The sequence below is a fragment of the Camarhynchus parvulus genome, chromosome 15 (genome assembly GCF_901933205.1).
Source record: "Camarhynchus parvulus chromosome 15, STF_HiC, whole genome shotgun sequence".
Taxonomy (NCBI): domain Eukaryota; kingdom Metazoa; phylum Chordata; class Aves; order Passeriformes; family Thraupidae; genus Camarhynchus; species Camarhynchus parvulus.
Genome location: NC_044585.1, coordinates 1,447,502 through 1,464,800, shown reverse-complemented (window position 1 = coordinate 1,464,800; position 17,299 = coordinate 1,447,502). Strand labels below are relative to the sequence as shown.

Below are 17,299 nucleotides of genomic sequence, written 5' to 3'. Positions count from 1 at the left end.
TCAGAGCCGGCTGTTCCCGAACACCAGGGCGCTGTCCTGGAGCGCTGCCCCATCCCCATAGCTGCCCCTCGCTGACTCCGCGGCCACGGGACACAGCTCCTGGTGGCACCACCTGGATGGAGAGAGCGCTGGGCTGTGCCGGTCCTGCCACCCGCACGGGGCCGGTGCCACCCCGAGCCGTGCCCAGGCGGGATCCCGCCCGTCAGGGAATGGAGATCGCCGAGCAGGGAAAAGCCCCGGGGCTGAGAGCAGCCGCCGCTTGTTCCCAGCTGAGCTCGTGGGTCTGGCCATGGCCAGGGCTTGGATCGCTCCGGAGGCAGAGCAAAGCCCCTGGTGCTGCCCATGGAATCATCCAGAACACTCGGGGTGCACAGGGCTGTGCCTACCTCAGGGCAGCGCAGACGTCTGTGGGGGAAGCGCCGGGCCGAGCCGCGTGTTCCATTAGAAGAGCTCCTGCGGAGGAGGAGGAGGTGTCAGCACTCCCTGCCAGAACAGCCCCGGGCTCAGGAAAACAGGCTGGTGGCTACTCCTGGGCAGTGCTTGAAGGCTGAGCTGCTTCAGCATGAAAGGTGGGGACTGAGCTTCAGAGCTCCACCCTTGACCCAGGTGTGAATCAGGTGTCTGTGGCTGATTCCCAGCCCTTTCCTGGTCTGAAATCCATCAGCACAGGATGAACCTGGAGCTGCTGGAGAGTCCAGAGGAGGCCAATGGGATGCTCTGAGGGCTGGAGCCAGGCTGGGAGAGCTGGGGGTGCTCACCTGGAGAGGAGAAGGCTCCAGGGAGAGCTCAGAGCCCCTTGCAGGGCCTGAAGGGGCTCCAGGAGAGCTGGAGAGGGACTGGGGACAAGGGATGGAGGGACAGGACACAGGGAATGGCTCCCACTGCCAGAGGGCAGGGCTGGATGGGATATTGGGAATTAGGAATTGTTCCCTGGCAGGGTGGGCAGGCCCTGGCACAGGGTGCCCAGAGCAGCTGGGGCTGCCCCTGGATCCCTGGCAGTGCCCAAGGCCAGGCTGGACATTGGGGCTGGGAGCACCCTGGGACAGTGGGAGGTGTCCCTGCCATGGCAGGGGTGGGATGGGATGGGATGGGCTTTAAGGTCCCTTCCCCCCCAGCCCATCCCATGGTCCTGTGATTCCTGTGTTGCCCTGCCTGTGTAGATCCGTGCCAGGCTGTAGGAGAAGTCCCTGGCTGCCAGCTCCATGGTCAGTGCCTGCTCTGAGCCCGTGGCTGCCATGAACTGCCCGAGGCTCCCGATGGCTTCCCGTGCCCTCTGCACAGCTGGGGACAGCTCCTCGGTGCCTGAAGCCAGCTCCAGCTTTCTCTGCAGAGAGAACAACCACAGGAAAAATTCCAGTGTATTTGCCTTGTGCCAGGGAAGGGGCTGCTGGGACCCTGGGCACACCCAGCTGCTGACAACAAACTCAGATCCAGGTGGCTGCCACTGGCACAGGGGGAGCAGCCAGGGGAGGGGATGTGCTCAAAGGAAGCTCCCAGCCTTGCCTTGGGGAGGGAGAATTCCCTGTGAGCAGAGCCAGCACGTTGCTGTTTCCATTCTGGCTTCCCAGCTGCATGTGGGGACCAGCTCTCATCCCCAGTTCTCTCTAACTCTATACCTGTATCAGGGCTAATTCTCTCAGGATTATATAATAACTTGCACAAATATGCTCAAGCTGTGTCCAGGCAGGAAAATTCACATTTAAAGAAGCTTTCCTCTCCAAATTGTGTCAGGGGGAAAGGCCCCAGGACAAGAGGAAATGGCTTCAAGCTCCACTGGGAGAGGTTCAAGTTTCATATTAGAGAAAATTTCCTCACTGAAAGGGTGGTCAGGCCCTGGCACAGCTGCCCAGGGCAGTGGTGGATCCCCATCCCTGGAGGGATGTAAAGTCCATGTGGATGTGGCACTTGGGGACATGGTGGCCTTGGCAGCACTGGGGAATGGCTGGGCTTGATCCCAGAGGGCTTTTCCACCCTAAAGGATTCTGTGATTCTGATGAAAATGGGGAATTTAACCGTGCCAGCAGCACTGCCTGAAATCTCCCCTGGTTGAGGTGAGCTTCTGTTCTGCCACATCCCAAATCCCTTGTGGAAAGCACCAGGGATACTCTGCTGAGAGTCTGGAACTGTTCTTTGGGCCTGGCATTCCCACACTGCTCATCTGTGTTGTTCCCTGTCAGGAGGGATGGGACACTGCCTGTGTTTGGAGCTGACCCTGCCTTGTGGGCTGTGGTCCCACCTTCCCTCACTCCAACCCCTCTCTCTGCAGCAGGACTGAGGGATCAGCTTGGAGAGCATCCCCAAAGGCTGGATGTGAGCAGCACAGCGTGGTGGGAGGTGCTGTTCATTAATGAGCTCCATCAATAACCTGCAGACGAGACTGAAGCCTGTGAGCAGCAGCTACACAGAAGGAATTTTTTATGTTTCTCAGGCTTTCAGTGCCGCAGCTCCTCTTACTGGACCAGAAATTCCATCTGGGCTGGGCTGAGCCCACGTTTGCTCTGTGTTCTCTGAGTGCTCACACCCCAAACTTCCACACTTCCACACTTCCCAGTGCTGCTGTTCCAGGCTCCAGGGGCAGAAACACCCCCAGCACGTGCTGCTCAAATACAAGAACAACTCCAGTGCCAACATAAATCCCATAAACCTCCAAGCCCATGGAATACTAATGAGGTGTTCTGAAGTAGCCCAGAGGCTGTTGCTGATGAGGATCACAGATCCCAGAGGCATCAACTCCCACAGTTTGGGTGGGAGCCAGCCCAGCACCAGCCAAGCACAGGGACACCACAAACACCTCTGCTGTTTGTGGCTGGGACACAGACATACTGCCACAGCTGGAGGATTTGAACACCTGGAAATATGGATCAGGAATGTAAAAGCATCATTTGTCCTTAAGGGATAAAAAGACCTTGTATTTTCTTTGCTTGCCAATAATATTTTTTTTTCCCAATTGCACTTATTCCTTTCCTAACCAAAAGCCCTGGATGTCCTGGAAGGTTTTTCCATGCTCTCTCTGCACTTGGGATGGAGAGGCTGGGAGCTGCTTCAGGGCAATGCTCAAGGCAGGAGCAGCTCCTGTTCTCTCTGGTTGCTCTGCTCCAGCTCTGGGAGGAGGCACACACAGCATCACTGCCCCACCACCCCCTACTGCCTGAAAACATCAGCAAAGGAGCTTCAGAGCTCCAATAGTTCTGATTCCCTCTGTTTTCGTGGAGGAATTTTAAGATGCTGCTTGTTTGTTTGCTCTCACTGGCTCCCAAGCCATGTGGTCAGAGTGGTTTTTACTTACAAGATTAATCATGAGTATCTAAAAATACAGTGACAGGAGGAACATCCCAAACAGGGCTAAGAGCACAATTTTGTGTCAGTGCTTGGAGTGAACACATGGCCCCACATCAATAACCTCCATTTGTTTCCTGCTGCCTGAAAATTGGGGTTGTGGTCTGAAAAGGACCTGAAAACACTGTCATATGTCTGAGATTGCAGGGCTGATTTACAGCCTGAGTTACAGCCTGAATTACAGCCCTACACAGAAATTCTTGAGGCAAGAGTTGATTCTGAGCCTTGCACGACATGTGCGGGGCTGATGCTGAGACCCTGTCCTGGGATGTGCCCAAATTTCACCTGAAGTGACTCAAATGCAACAATCAACAAACTGTTCTGAGCTATTTTAGAGGCACTTTTCAGATTGTAATTGAATTTGAAAGTACACCCAGGGCTCTGGCTCAAAATTCCAGCTGATAAAATTTTAGTACAACATGAACTGACTGGTCCTGTGCAGTATCCACCTGAAATTCCCACCACAGCAGAGCAGGAAGTCAGGATGTGTCCTGGACTGATCCCAAACCATGGGCAGCAGGAGAGGGGGGATTCTGCTCCTCTGCCCTGCTCAGGTGAGACCCCACCTGCAGAGATGCTCCAGTCCTGGGACCCAGCTCAGGAAGAACCTGGAGCTGCTGAAGAGAGTCCAGAGGAGGCACCAGAGATGCTGCAAGGGCTGGAGCCAGGCTGGGAGAGCTGGGGGTGCTCACCTGGAGAGGAGAAGGCTCCAAGGAGAGCTCAGAGCCCCTTGCAGGGCCTGAAGGGGCTCCAGGAGAACTGGAGAGGGACTGGGGACAAGGGATGGAGGGACAGGACACAGGGAATGGCTTCCACTGCCAGAGGGCAGGGCTGGATGGGATATTGGGAATTAGGAATTGTTCCCTGGCAGGGTGGGCAGGCCCTGGCACAGGGTGCCCAGAGCAGCTGGGGCTGCCCCTGGATCCCTGGCAGTGCCCAAGGCCAGGTTGGACATTGGGGCTGGGAGCAGCCTGGGACAGTAGAAAGTGGCAGGGGTGGGATGAGAAGTGTTTTTAGGTCCCTTCCAGGCCAAACCATTCCATGATACCATCTCTGTCTCTCACACTCACTCTTCTCCCCAGGATTTCCAGACTCATAACCTCTAGACAGGGTGGTTTGTCACAAACTCACTTGTGTATTAAAAACCCTAAAAATTCATCTTGTCATAGTCACATTGTGCAAGGATGGGGAAGTTCTCTGTATTTCCCTTTTCCTGAGGTTAATTACAACCCTTGGCTCCTGCTCCTGATCACAGGCCCAGCAGCAGTGGGCATCTCACCATCAGCAGAGACAACTGATAGAGGATAGAAGCAAAACCTGGAGTTACCCTTGAAATGACTTTCAGAGAACCAGGAGCTGTACAGGTACTAATGTTGCTTTCTGCAAAGCCTCTGACAATGGGCACAAGTCCTGCACACTGAGAACCTTGATGGACAAACATAAAATAAATTGTACTCGGTTTGTGCGCATCAATAAAAAGGAAATGGATTGGGGCAGTAAAAACCCCTTTACAATGGGTTAAATTATTTCCTCAGTAAACAGGATTGGGAGGAATGTTTCAAAATGAACCAGACTCACAGACTGAAAGAATTTGGACACCTGGAGCTCAGAAAGATGTTGTTTATCACCTGTGAGTGAAAACCTGATTCTGGTGTAGAAACTCAAGCACGTTCCTGCAGGACTCTGCAGACAGAAACCCCTCCCAGGCTGCCTTTCCAGCACCTGGCTGCCCGAGGCATAAAGGAAAAGCTTAAACTGGCCAGGTCTGATTCTATCCAGAACTGGAGCATCCACACTGCTGAGCCCAGCCCAGCCCCTCTCCCTGGACATGCAGCAGCCTCGGTGTGACAGGGACAGTAAAGGCAGTGGCATTACTGGAATCTGGAGACCTTGAAGGCAGCACTCACCCTCCCCCTCCAGCCTCACCCACAGCGTGATTGACGGGAGCACTGAGGAGCTCGTTAATTAATGAATCTCACTGCTCCTGCTTCTGCTCTGCAGGTCCCTGCTCTGCATCACGGGCTGTGCTCCCTAATGCTCCCTGATTATCCAGGTGTTGAGCAGCTGGAGGGGCCCTCCCAGCTGCACCAGGGAGCTGCTCCAGGGTGCAGCACAGCACCTTTGTGAGCTGTTTGTTTAAATTAGTGTTCGGTGTGAGATTGTGGAGGCTGCTCTTTCCAAATTATTTTAGAGCCTACCCACAGCTCCTTTACTTCCCCATCCATCACCTGCAGTGTCAGCCTAAGCAGCTGTTTGCCAACAGCTGGATTTGCCCCCAGCAGATGTGCTCAGCGCTGCTCCTGAGCAGATCTGGCTTCTTGTTTGGTGGCCAAATCGTTTGAGGTATTTCTCCCTTCTCAGAAGTTGTTTGAGAGGATGGCAAGGGGACCCTCACCCCTGGAGGTCACAGAGGTGCTGTGCACAGAGCACAGCTGAACTGCAGGGCTGAGATGGGACACAAGTTGCCAACTGCAGCCACTGTGAGAACAACTCAGGCTCTGGAAAGCTCTGTCCAGTCCCCAGTGCTGCAGGAGAGCACTGTCCCAGGCTCTTCCCTTCTCATGGGGTCTGGCTGGGAAGGTGAAGGCTGCACACCACCAAATCCAGATGTCCAGAATTCCCTTGCTGTGCCTGGGCTAACAAGATCTGGATTGCTGTGTCTGGATTAATAATGTCACCTCTGAGACAACACCCTCTGATCCTGCCTCCTGTCTCCCTTTTTGGGATGCACCAAGCCAGGAGATGCTCCTTCACCTTCATGAAACTGAGCTGTTTTGAACTCCTGTCACCTGAGCAGCTTTAAAAGTAGAGCCAGAGAACAGCAAATCCAAAGAGGCAGAAATGGAATTCCTTTGGCTCTTTCCATCTTTTCAGGGAATAAAAATAGAAAGTCATAATGCAGTAGGTAACCCTAGTGAGGTTCAATATTCAGTACTCCTGTGGTGATTTTCCAGTTAAGAAACAAAACCACAAAATTATTTTGGATTCAGGAAGGTGAGTCACATTAAAAATACACTTATTTTGGTACCTGTCTTGAGGAACTCTGACAGTGCCAAGCTCCCCACTGCTGAGCTGAAAGCACACAAGGATCCCAGGATTAGCACTGCCTGCATCCTGCTTTTGGAAGAGCTATTTAAGGAGCAGAATTGTACGACACAATTCCAATTGTTGGAATACTTGTCTAAAGCTTCAGTTTGGGCCTATTCCCTGCCAGCCTCAGCCAGGAGCACAAACCCCAAAGAAGGCTCTGCCAAGGTGAGGCTGAGCAGGGCTGCAGCTGTGGCTCACCTGCACTGTGGACAGGAACACGGCCATCACCTGCCCTTGGCTCTTGGCCAGGGACCGCAGCACGTCCAGGGACAGGATGTTGGTTGTTCCCTCCCATATGGACAGCACCTGTGTGGAAGAGCATCGGGGAGCCTTTGCAGTGATTGCAGCAAAGAAGGGGAGTGGGAGGGAGCAGAGACACAGGGCTGACACAGGGATACCTCCAGAGATGTCTTGTCTCATAACAAGTGGAAGGGAGCAGTGGAGCCCAGCTCCATTGCTGTGCTAGGAACAGCCTCAGCACCAGGAACACATCCTGTCCTTCCCTGGGGGTGACTGGGCTCAGCAGGAAGGCAGTGAGGGAGGAGCTGACACACCTGGAGTGAGCCTGGGAGGGCTCTGTTCTCCCTTGAGTGTGTCTTTAGCAGGGAACCAGAGTGCTGTGCAGGGGACTTGGTGACACACAGGACCTTCTCCTGCCACCCTCTTACCAGAGCATCCCGGAGTATGACAGGCAAGCCTGTGTCCTCCATGTAACCTTGGCCCCCAAAACTCTCCATTGCCTCAACAGCCACGGCAGAAGCCTGCAAAATGCAGAGAGCTGGCATGATCCACAGTGCCTGAAGGGAAAATCCAACCTCCCACACCACACAGCAGCTCCTGCTGGGATGGGCTGACTGAGTCCTGCTCATCTCCGGAGGCAGGTTGGGCATTACCTGCAGGAGGAGCAGATGGGAATGAAGCCTGAGTGACACTGAGAGAGGACATGCAGGAGCAGCAGGCTCCAGAGCAGGAACTGCTGCAGGTCCTGCAGGCATCCCCTGCTCTCACTGCTGCGTCACTCACTCCTCTTCCCAGCTCTGTGCTTGCTAACATTCCACACTCTGGGCTAATCAGTCTGTTCCATACCTGCTTCCCTGTGTACAGTTTGGCCACTGGGATGAGCAGCCTCAGCAGCAGCTGCTCCTGCTCACTTGCCAGGTTGGTTTCAGCCAGGCCCAGCAGGCGAACGATGTCCATGAGCAGCAGAAAAGCCCCTCTCACCTGCACCTGTGAGCAGAGGACAGGATCGCTGGCAGGGGTCTTGGACTCTGCTGACTCCAGGCATGAGATTGCCCCAGGGTAAAATACCACCCCTGCCTGCTCAGACCCACAGCTTCAGAGACTCTGAGCAGCCAAGGCACAAAGTATGGAATATTAAAGGTTCTCTGCCACTCTTGGGCACTGTGATGCAGTAAAGGGGCAATGCATTACATCAGACCTACTTGAGTCTTAACAAAAATCCTAAAAGGCCTCCAGGCCCCAAATCCACATATTTTCAAAAGGTAATGGATGTGAGATGATGGTCAACCCCTGAGCACCTGGAGCTGCAAAGTCTGTGACAGATTTCTTCCTGAGCAGCTTACTTCTGTGGCAAGTTTTGATTTGGGAAGCATCAGGGTACGGAGCTGTGTGTTGTGGGACAAGGTAGGATCTGCCCTTCCATTCAGAGAGGGAGTTCTGGCCACAGGCAATGAGATGCTGGAGCCTGAAGTCATATTTGACAGATGTTGACCACCTTCCCCCATCTTGCAAGAGAATTTTTAAATACTGCTTACAGCCCAGCTCCCGGGGCAGGAGCTCCCAGGGAAGCTGGATGAGTCCATACCAGTCTTGGACAAGAGTCAGGTGACTGTGGGGTCAGGCCTGGAATCTGAGGCAAGCACCCAACCTCAGAGGTCATGGCTTATCATAGTAAGGGCACTCCTTTCTCTCAGGGAAACTCACAGGTAATTGTTTAGGACAACCTGAAGTCCAGCAGAGGAGTTAGGTCTGTTATCAGATCAAATCCCACTACAGTAAAACAATTCCCTTGCTGCATCCACTTTGCAGGAATGGCCTCCTAAGTCTGAGTGCAGGCAGGCTGGCTGTGCTCACTAACAGCACAGGATCTCTGCCCTCTTTCCTTCCCAACAGGGCCAGCTTGGCTCCCAAAAGCCTCACCTCCATCCGGGCTATTGTCTGCACGTGCAGGGGATGGTCCTTGAGGAGCTTCCCAAAGGCCACACGCTTGCAGGCGTAGTCCCTGCTCAGACTGACCATCCTGGAGGATGGGAACACACACAGGGAACAGCTACACCAGCAGCTTTCCACTTCTGAGCATTCCCTTCCAGTCCCCTCCACCACAAGAGCCCTGCTCAGCTGTACCACACCTGTAAAGGTCACCCACCCACAGGTCACCCTCTGCCTGCAGCACTGCTGGCTCCAGGCCTGTCCCACAGAGGGGACACTTGGCTCAATGCCGAGCACTGTAAAGTCCCCTTGTCCTGATCCTTCAGCCCTGGGGGGATCTGTGCTGCCTTCCTTCACCTTCTCATGGAAGCCACTGCACCAATGACGTTGTGGATCCGAGTGATGTTCAGCATGTTGGAGATGGCGGCCACTCCACGGCCCTCTGCAGAGATCTGCAAGGAACAAGGGCTGACATGAGCCTTTCACACCCCTTGGACAGGGATGGGCATGGGAATGGAAATGGTGTCAACAGACACATGGACACGGGCTGTCCATTCTGTCCCTGTCTGCCCTCAGGCACTCAGAGACCTGCTTGCTTTAAAATACATTTGTCTCATTTTAGCCAAGTCTGTGGTGTGATGTGGCTGCCCCATCCCTGGAAGTGTCCCAGGCCAGGCTGGATGGGACTTGGAAAAGCCTGGTCTGGTGGAAGCTGTCACTGCCCATGGCAAGGGTTGGAATGAGATGAGCTTTAAGGTCCCTTCCAACCTGTCCTATCCTGGGATTCTCTTTCTATGACCAGAGAATTGGCTTTTGGAGACCGTGTCAGCATGATCAGTTGGTCCCTGCCGCCTGCTCCCACCTGCACATTCCACAAACTGTCCCTCTGCTGGCTCAGGAACCAGGATTAGAGAAATGACCAGCCTAAAATAACATTTTTTTTCTTGTCTTCTCTCACATCTTTTCCTGAACTCTTCTCAGCTCTGCCTCACACCGAGCCCCACCAGTGATTTGTTCTGTGATGTGGGCAGCCAAGCCACAGAGGTGGAAGAGAGGAAGTTTTCCAGTTGGGATCTCTGCTGAAAGCCCCAGGAGTGAGGGCCATGCCAGGGCAGCCCAGTCCCCAGGGCAGGGGAACTCTTACACACCAGCTCTGCTCTGGCTCCTTGCAGCCACAGCTCTGCTGTTGCCATCTGCCTCGTGCCCAGCTTGTCCTTCAGCCTTTGCACCTGGATGTTGTTCAGCTTCCCCTCCTCATCCCGAACCCTCAGGAAGAACAAGGACAGGCCTCTGGAGCCCTGGGTACACTGCAAGGCACAGAGCGGATTTTATTACAATGCAACAAGGAAGAAAAAGAATGCCCCTGCTCCTTCCCCTCGTTCCCCAGACAACAGAACTGGTTTACCTGTCCTTCAGCATCTGCTATCCTGGCCAGGGTCAGTGCCATGTCAGAATCAGCTGCTGATGTGAACCACTTAAATCCATACAGGCGATAGGTGCCATCCGGCTGCTTCCTGGCCACAGTCTCAGTGCCATTTGCTGAAAAAGAGGAGAAAATTTCCTGGTCTTGTGGGAACTTCTGTGTCAATCAATGCTGATTTTACAGAGTAAGCAGCAGCTCCTTTAAGGCACTTCTTGCTGTGAAGATGGAGCATGGGTTAGCTGTTAATCTCTTTCATTGACCCTCGATAAGAAATGCAGTGTGTATAATCCAGTTCTTCAGGAGTTACCTCAGCTAAGAACACAAAGGGCTCTGTGTGCACAAGAGGACAGACATTGGGTCTTTTGTTGGTTAAAAAGCAGAGCTGTGCAGAGGATTTGGATGATTTCTGCTGAAGTCCTAAAGCTTCCTGAAGCTCCCTGGCTTTTTAGGTTCCCCACATCCTTTGAGTTTTGTTCTCACTGCCACATCGGCTCCCACCCCACAGCACATACCTACATCAGAGCCACCCCTTCGCTCAGTCATCCACTGGCCAGAGGTCCAGAACTTCTCAGGGTCCCGGGATGTCAGACAGTCAAAAGCGTTTTTCAGAGATCCAGGAATACCCAGTGACTGTTTGAGGGGAGAGAAAATAAACTGAGATGATCATAACACAATAGTTGACATTGTACAGTTGCCTTAACTGCTGTGTTCAGGGCTCAGCCAGGCCATCTGGAAGCCAGGTGGGTCTCCTGCACTGCAGAGGATCTGCAGGTGCTGCTGAGAGCCTGGGAGCCAGCACAGCTCCCAGCAGCTGCTGCAGCACTGTGCAGACAGGATGTGCAGACCTGTGTTACAACACAGAGTGCTGAGCATCCCTATCCCCTTGGATTTCTGGAGAGAGACGTCTCAAACAGCCCATGTGCCAGCTTCATGTACGCTGGATGTCACCAGCACCCAGAAAGCTGCAGGGAAGAGGGAACTGCCTTGTGCTGCTTTAAGTTTTGGTGCATTTAAATGCCCAGGGTTGGCTACCTATAGGACATTTTCCTCTGAATCCTACATAGCCACTGAGGCAATGCAAAGGGGGTCACTAAGATGCAGAGCCAAATGTTCCAATTGGTAAAGTCTCGGTGGTTTGGTGAATTTATGTCAGGTATGGATCTGGCCTATTATAGCTAACTGCCACTCCAGAAAAATATGGGAAAACAAATCATCTTGTAGTAAAAATATATTCCTAGGATCATAGAAATACAGAATGGTTTGGGTTGCAAGGGATCTTCAAGCTCACCCAGTGCCCCCCCTGCCATGGGCAGAGACACCTTCTACTATCCCAGGTTGCTCCAAGCCCTGTCCAGCCTGGCCTTGGACACTTCCACTTGGGACACCTTTCCAGCTACCTGCAGTGCCACAGGTGCCATGTGCAGCAAAGGCCTTACTGAACACCGTGCTGTCAGCGAATATAAAAGTTGGCATGGGCACAGAGGCTTTGTACTTCATGGAGAAAGGCAGAGGGAGACAAAGCTGAGTCACAGAGCAAGGAAGGGCTGTGCCCAGAACCAGATGGATCAGTGCTCCTCCATCCTTGGCTGGTGCTCCTGCCTCTAACCTGCAGTGCCAGGACGTGGGCTGTGCCCTCAGGGACCAGCCAGGCTCATACCTCAATGACTTTGGCTGCCCCATCAGTCATGGCCAGTGGACAGCTGAAACCTCCAGAGGAGCTTGAGAACAAGTACAGTTTGACAGCCTGGTACAGGCGGCTGGGAGAGGGACAGACAGAGGGAAAACAGATGGGTTACACAGCAGTGCAACAGCACGAGGATAAAATACCTTGACTGGGAAAAGAGGAAAAATTACAGCCAGAACCGGTGAGGATCAGACCACTCATTTCTGAGAGAGCAAAAACTGTTCCAGCCAGGAAGAGGGAAGAGGAGCAGCAGAGTTTCTCAGTCCCAGTGGGACAGCCAGCACCAGGCCAGCCTGTGCAGTTTTTAACAATAAGAAATGTGGGTCTGTCTCCATGGTCTGGAATACAAAACACCTGTGAGTGAAACCCCACATCTTCAGCTGCATTACAACTAATGCTCACAAAGCTGGAGTGGTGCAGGGAACTGCCAGGCCCCACAATCAGGAAGGTGACATCAAAGAATATTATGATCAAGTGTGGGCCATTAGTTATGGCTTATCATTGGTGAGGTGGAACATTGCAGTGGACAGACAGAGCTGCTGGCAACAGCAGGAGGTGTGCTGGTGTCTGTGCAGCATCTGCTGCTGGTTACACAATCAGCTCAGTCCTGCAAAACGCTGAATAAACCTTGCTAAGAATAATCAGGAAGGCACTGAGTCATTCCCAATTTGCCCCAGTTACCTCCAGTTGGAGTATCTTTTCTCATAGGCCTCAGCAATCAGCCCTTCTTCTGCTGAAATCTCCTTCATCCTCCTCCACGCCGAGCAGGTGTGGATGTGATCCACGCGCCGCCCCCAGGCATCGAACTGCCGGAACACGGGGGGGTTCAGCTCACATTCCCAGCTCAGAGGTTGGATCTTGGTCAGCAGGCGGTTTCCAAACCTCTCCAGGTCCTGATGCACCTCCTCCAGGACCTGTGGAGCAGCAAGGAGAGCCCTTCAGCACATCCCAGCCTCAGTCCCAGTGGAAAGGCAGAGGACTGACCATGCTGTCCTGCAGTGCCAGTGGTCTCCTGCCCCTTGGCCCTTCCATGCATTCCATAACACAGCATGACAGCTCCCTCAGCCTCTGCTGGCACAGCTGTGCTCTGCGGTCACTTTTTCTCTATTTTCCCTCAAAATCACTTTTTCACGTTACTTTTGGCAGCGTGTCTGGATTTCACAAAAGACAGAAGCACTTTAGTGTCAAGGCTGAGAATGACACAGATGCACACGAGCAGGGGGGTTGGACGAGACGGTCTCCAGAGGTCCCTCAGCTGCTCTGTGATTTACTGCTGGAGAAGAATGCCAGGGGAAAGGCTGCCAAAACCGGAATGCCTTCATCTGTACAGGAAAACTTCCACTGGGCTCAGCAGCTACCTGCCTGTCAGATTAGAAAAGGAGGGATGGAGCAGCCTTTTCAGCTTCAGACTGGCACACAACATGTCTAGATTCAAATTCCCACCCTGCACCCAGGGATCTTTCCTGAAGGATCCTTCCTGAGGGATTCATGTGCCCTCATCTCTGCTGGGCTTGGCTGACCTGCATGGAGTAATATGTCTGTAGTTAATGGAGGGAAACCAGCACTCACAGAGGACTGATTGATTCCAACCCCCTCAGATCCCTATTTCAGGGTGACAGGAATTGCCTTTTGCAAGTTCTCTTCCATGTCTAGGAGTAAAGCCAAATGAAGTTACCCAGATTTAAAAAACCTGAATATTAGATGACTAAAATCAGGCAAGGAGGACACAACCTCCAGCTCTGTTGGACCTCATTGGCCTAAACACATCCAAGACTGTGTTGGGTCAAAGAATCACCTGATTTGCTTCCGTGAGAGGAATATTTTTTGCTGTTCTCTGCCTCTCAAGAGATGCTCATTCCCTCCTCAATAATATAATAAAGGAGGTGAATGCCATAATTGCTGCGCTGAAAATCGTGCAATAATAAACCCCGTTAATTTCCTGTTGATGAAATACAAACATGGCTTTTTCCTTTCCCTGCCTGTCCCTGTATTGACCTTCCATTAATCTACACCCTGTGTGATTGATTCCTTCCTCCCTCTGCCATTCCATGTGTGTGATGAGGATCAAACACACATTCTCCAGGTGCCACTCTGGATGTCTCTGTCCTCAGACCAGCCAGTTTTGCTTCAGCAGAACAACAAAACAGTGTTAAAAATCACAAAACAAGCCAAAAACCATGCACGAGAGCCTGTCAGCTGCTCCAGCTCATGCCACACTCATATTTGCCATGGGCATGCACCTCTAATATTTATCACTGTTTGACAACAATTTGAAGGTTGTTTCCAAGGCATAACCCAGGAATCCAAAGTTCATGGACTTTGCTGAAGCACAAGACTCTTTGAACTGTTGACCTGGTGGGTTTTTGCAGGCAGAAGAACATGAGTCTGCCAAGCAGATCTCCTGGTCTGAGTTCATACAAGGAATTCATACAACAATCCTTTCACCATCATCCATATTTCCTAAAACCTCCCAAGTGCTTCAATGGGAGGTCATGCCCTGACCACACACAGCCTGCCAAACCACCAAATTACCCAAAAAAATGTGTTTATTTCCAAGGTGAAGGAACAAAATCAAAACTCCTACACTTGTGACTGCTGAATGTCACACACAGCAGCCTTGGTGCTCCAAAGAAAGGACATTGGGATGTGCAGAGGACAAAATCATTTGGGTCAGGGCTGAGGCTGCTGGGAGGTCTCCTTCACCCTAATCTGTCCTTTGATGTCCCAAGCATGAAAATATGGGAAATGTGCAAATTAATGCACATTAGGAGTGCCAATAGACATCCTTTATATTAAAGAATGTATTTTCAGGGCAGCAAAGCCCGACAGATCCCTCTTCACAACAACACCCAGAAAAAGCAGATGCTTAATTCAGTCTTCTCCTTAAATCATCTTCAAACAGAGAAAGAAAATTTTTGTGCCATTTCAAGAAAATTTCTGTGTTTGACATGGAATAGCACAACAGGAATCATCCTCCAGCTTCGGTGGGACACCCAAAGCTTCAGGGGCTGCCGCTGTCCTGGAGAGGAAGGTGTTCCCATGGAGAGCAGGCTCAGTGCTGCAGGCAGCAGCCCGGGCTCTCCTTTCCAGCAGTGAGGCAACACTGCCCCGCTGGGACTGAGTGAAGAAACGAAAGGAAAATGCTGCTCCCGGTTGTCTGGGAGGTTTTGGAGGAAGGAGTGGAAGCAGCCTTGTTGTACGGATCCTTTTATTCTCTGGGAGACCTGAATCAGATTCTTCTGAAGGCGCAAATTACGAGCAGGACCTTCATGGTTACCCAAAGGCGTCCTCCTTTCCTGTCTTCTCTTCTGCCAAGAAGGCCACAGTGGTGCTTAGGCAGGCCTCATTCCTCTCTTTTGGGATGGCTGTGACAAGCTCCCAGCTCTGCCACCTCACTCTTCCCACACTGTGTCTGCCAGGCCTCACAGACCTGGAGAGCAAGCAGGGGAAGTGGGAGCCTCACTGAAAACCAGGTCCCCTCCCCTCTGATCATCTGGTGGCTTCTGCTGGAATAAATCATGGAGAGAGGTCACACTCTGCTCCATGAAAACTGCTCCCTGAAAAGTGGGAAGCACTTGTGGCTCTTGGGGTGATGGCACAGGCCAGCCACAGAGGTGAGCCTCCTCGCAGGGGTTCCTGTAGGACTGGAGCTCACAGCACAGACATCCAGAGCCTGGGGCCTCACCCCCCATCTGCACCCCTGACATCCATACAGAGCCTTTCCTGGCTGAAAAAATGAACCCAGAAATGCCACCAACCTGTGCTAGGAGCAAGCAAGCCCCAAGGGGCCTTTTCACCTTCTTGAGTACTTGGCTGAGAACAGCCCCAGTCCTTAGGAATTTTCCTTAAAACCCCTCTTTCCCTAGAAAGAGAGGTGGAGGAACAAATCAGAGTTTGCAAGCATCTTAGTCTGATTCCTCTCTCAGAAATTCCTTTGTCTACATGACCAGACAACAAATGCCCACACTGACAATATCAAACAGCAGTGCAACACCCAGCCCAGTCCCAGGAGCCCACTGAGCCATTGCTGTGTGTGTCCTGGCAGTGTTTGTCACCCCTGCCCTCAAACACAACAGGTTTTAAGGAATGCTGACAAATTCCCTCCAGTTAAACACTCAAAGGCACAAAAAGGCTCAGACAAATGCTCAATTCAGAGTCTGAAGCAGCACTCGGCAGGGTCCTGGTGGGTACACACAGGAATGCAAACTGACCTTGGGAGGAAGGTGTGTTTGCAAGTAACTCCGAAGCAAAGTGTCTTCCAAGTACTGGTTCCCAGTCTCAGGCTGCTCTTGGAAGAGGGCCTCTGTGTCTCTCCTTGAGAGGTGCATTTCCGAATCTTCTAACATTTGTTTTTCCTTCATGCCGGCCTGTTGCTCCTGCCCCACAGTCGTGTTGATTCCTTTAATACTCAGCATTTGGCAGCTGCCCCAAGGCACAAAGTGACCTGATTGCCAGGACTTGCAGGTGACACTGGATCTCCTCCAGGGCAAGCGACAGGCAAACATGATCCAGCACAGCCCTGGGGGTCACGCCTACAGCTCTCACTTGCAGACACCCTTCCTCGCCCAGCAGCAGCACAGTCCTGGTTTGTTTGTGTGTTGTGAAATTATTCTTGTAAAATCAATGAGGTCTTTTCTCCTCCCTCAGGGAGGAGCTTTCCAGCAGCTGTTGTTAACTGAACTAGGGAAAAGGTCTTGGGAAAGAGATCAGAAAACGGTCTGGAAAAACACAAGTGTGTTTGTTGTCCTATCAGCTGGGCAAATCATTATAACTGGACAGACTGGCATTTCCAGAGCTGGGGGACCTGGGAAGGGAGGAGTGTGCTCTCACGAGCATCCCCCTGAATTGCTTGGAGTAGAGATGAAAAGGAAAGAATAGGTTTCCTTATCTGAAGGATAATAAATTGCCTGGAGATGGGAAGAATTGGTTTAGGCAGATTATTCTGTAAATAAGATACAAGTGAAATAGAACCCATATTCCTTGCCTAGATTATGACACTGGCTCCAAAACACTGCTCTTTGTGAAGTCTCTGACACCTTTGAGTTGGGATGATACAAAGTCTCCCTCTCCCTAGAAAAGTACCAGAGTATTCTAAGAATGTGGATTTGAGTAACTTAAAATTCCACCTCCTTTGGGGTTATATGCTGCTAATAAACCCAGTATTTTTCTATAAAGTGATTTTAAACAGGTATGATACCACACTACTGCTCCTGCCATAGCTGTGCTCTTGCAGGACTTTGTCCTGCCCGAATTCCTGGGACAAGAGAGCAGGGATAGGGACAGGAGCAGAAGCAGGGACAGAGACATGGGCAGGGACGGGGACGGAGACAGGGACAGATAGAGAGGCAGAGCAAGGGCAGGGATAGCCTTGAGAACAGGGCCAGGTGACAAGGCACGAACAGGTGCAGGTGCAGAGCAGGGTTAAGCCTCCGCCTCAAGGCTTGGGCCGCCCCCGCCGCCTCCCGCCCTCAGCACCGCCCACGCCCGGGCGCCGTGGCCGAAGGAGCCCGCGGAGGGCGGTACAGGGGTGGGCGGTACAGGTAGGAGAACCGCCCGGCCGGACTGGGGCAGGACAAGGCTGCGCTTTAGGGCAGCCC

At 52.4% G+C, this 17,299-nt stretch overlaps 1 protein-coding gene across 1 annotated transcript; it reads right to left on the bottom strand.

Moving 5' to 3' along the window:
- LOC115909595 (acyl-CoA dehydrogenase family member 11-like) lies at positions 1 to 16,161 on the bottom strand. The gene is made up of 14 exons (XM_030959069.1): positions 15,914 to 16,161; positions 12,384 to 12,616; positions 11,676 to 11,775; positions 10,531 to 10,648; positions 10,001 to 10,134; positions 9,744 to 9,902; positions 8,953 to 9,047; positions 8,587 to 8,686; positions 7,513 to 7,653; positions 7,095 to 7,187; positions 6,625 to 6,732; positions 1,153 to 1,324; positions 387 to 453; positions 1 to 112 (listed from the first exon to the last, which is right to left on the bottom strand). The coding sequence occupies exons 1-14, from the start codon at positions 16,115 to 16,117 to the stop codon at positions 1 to 3; spliced, it is 1,836 nt and encodes a 611-aa protein (XP_030814929.1). The 5' UTR covers positions 16,118 to 16,161.
- Positions 16,162 to 17,299: the final 1,138 nt, after the last annotated feature.

What these genes read in the sequence shown, in the direction of transcription:
- LOC115909595 (XM_030959069.1), bottom strand. Translation starts at nt 16,117, where the DNA reads ATGCTGAGTATTAAAGGAATCAACACGACTGTGGGGCAGGAGCAACAG. An exon ending in AAACACACCTTCCTCCCAAG is followed by an intron (nt 12,617 to 15,913) that starts GTCAGTTTGCAT and finishes GCTGCTCCACAG; the next exon opens with GTCCTGGAGGAGGTGCATCA. An exon ending in AACTGTACACAGGGAAGCAG is followed by an intron (nt 7,188 to 7,512) that starts GTATGGAACAGA and finishes TGCATTTTGCAG; the next exon opens with GCTTCTGCCGTGGCTGTTGA.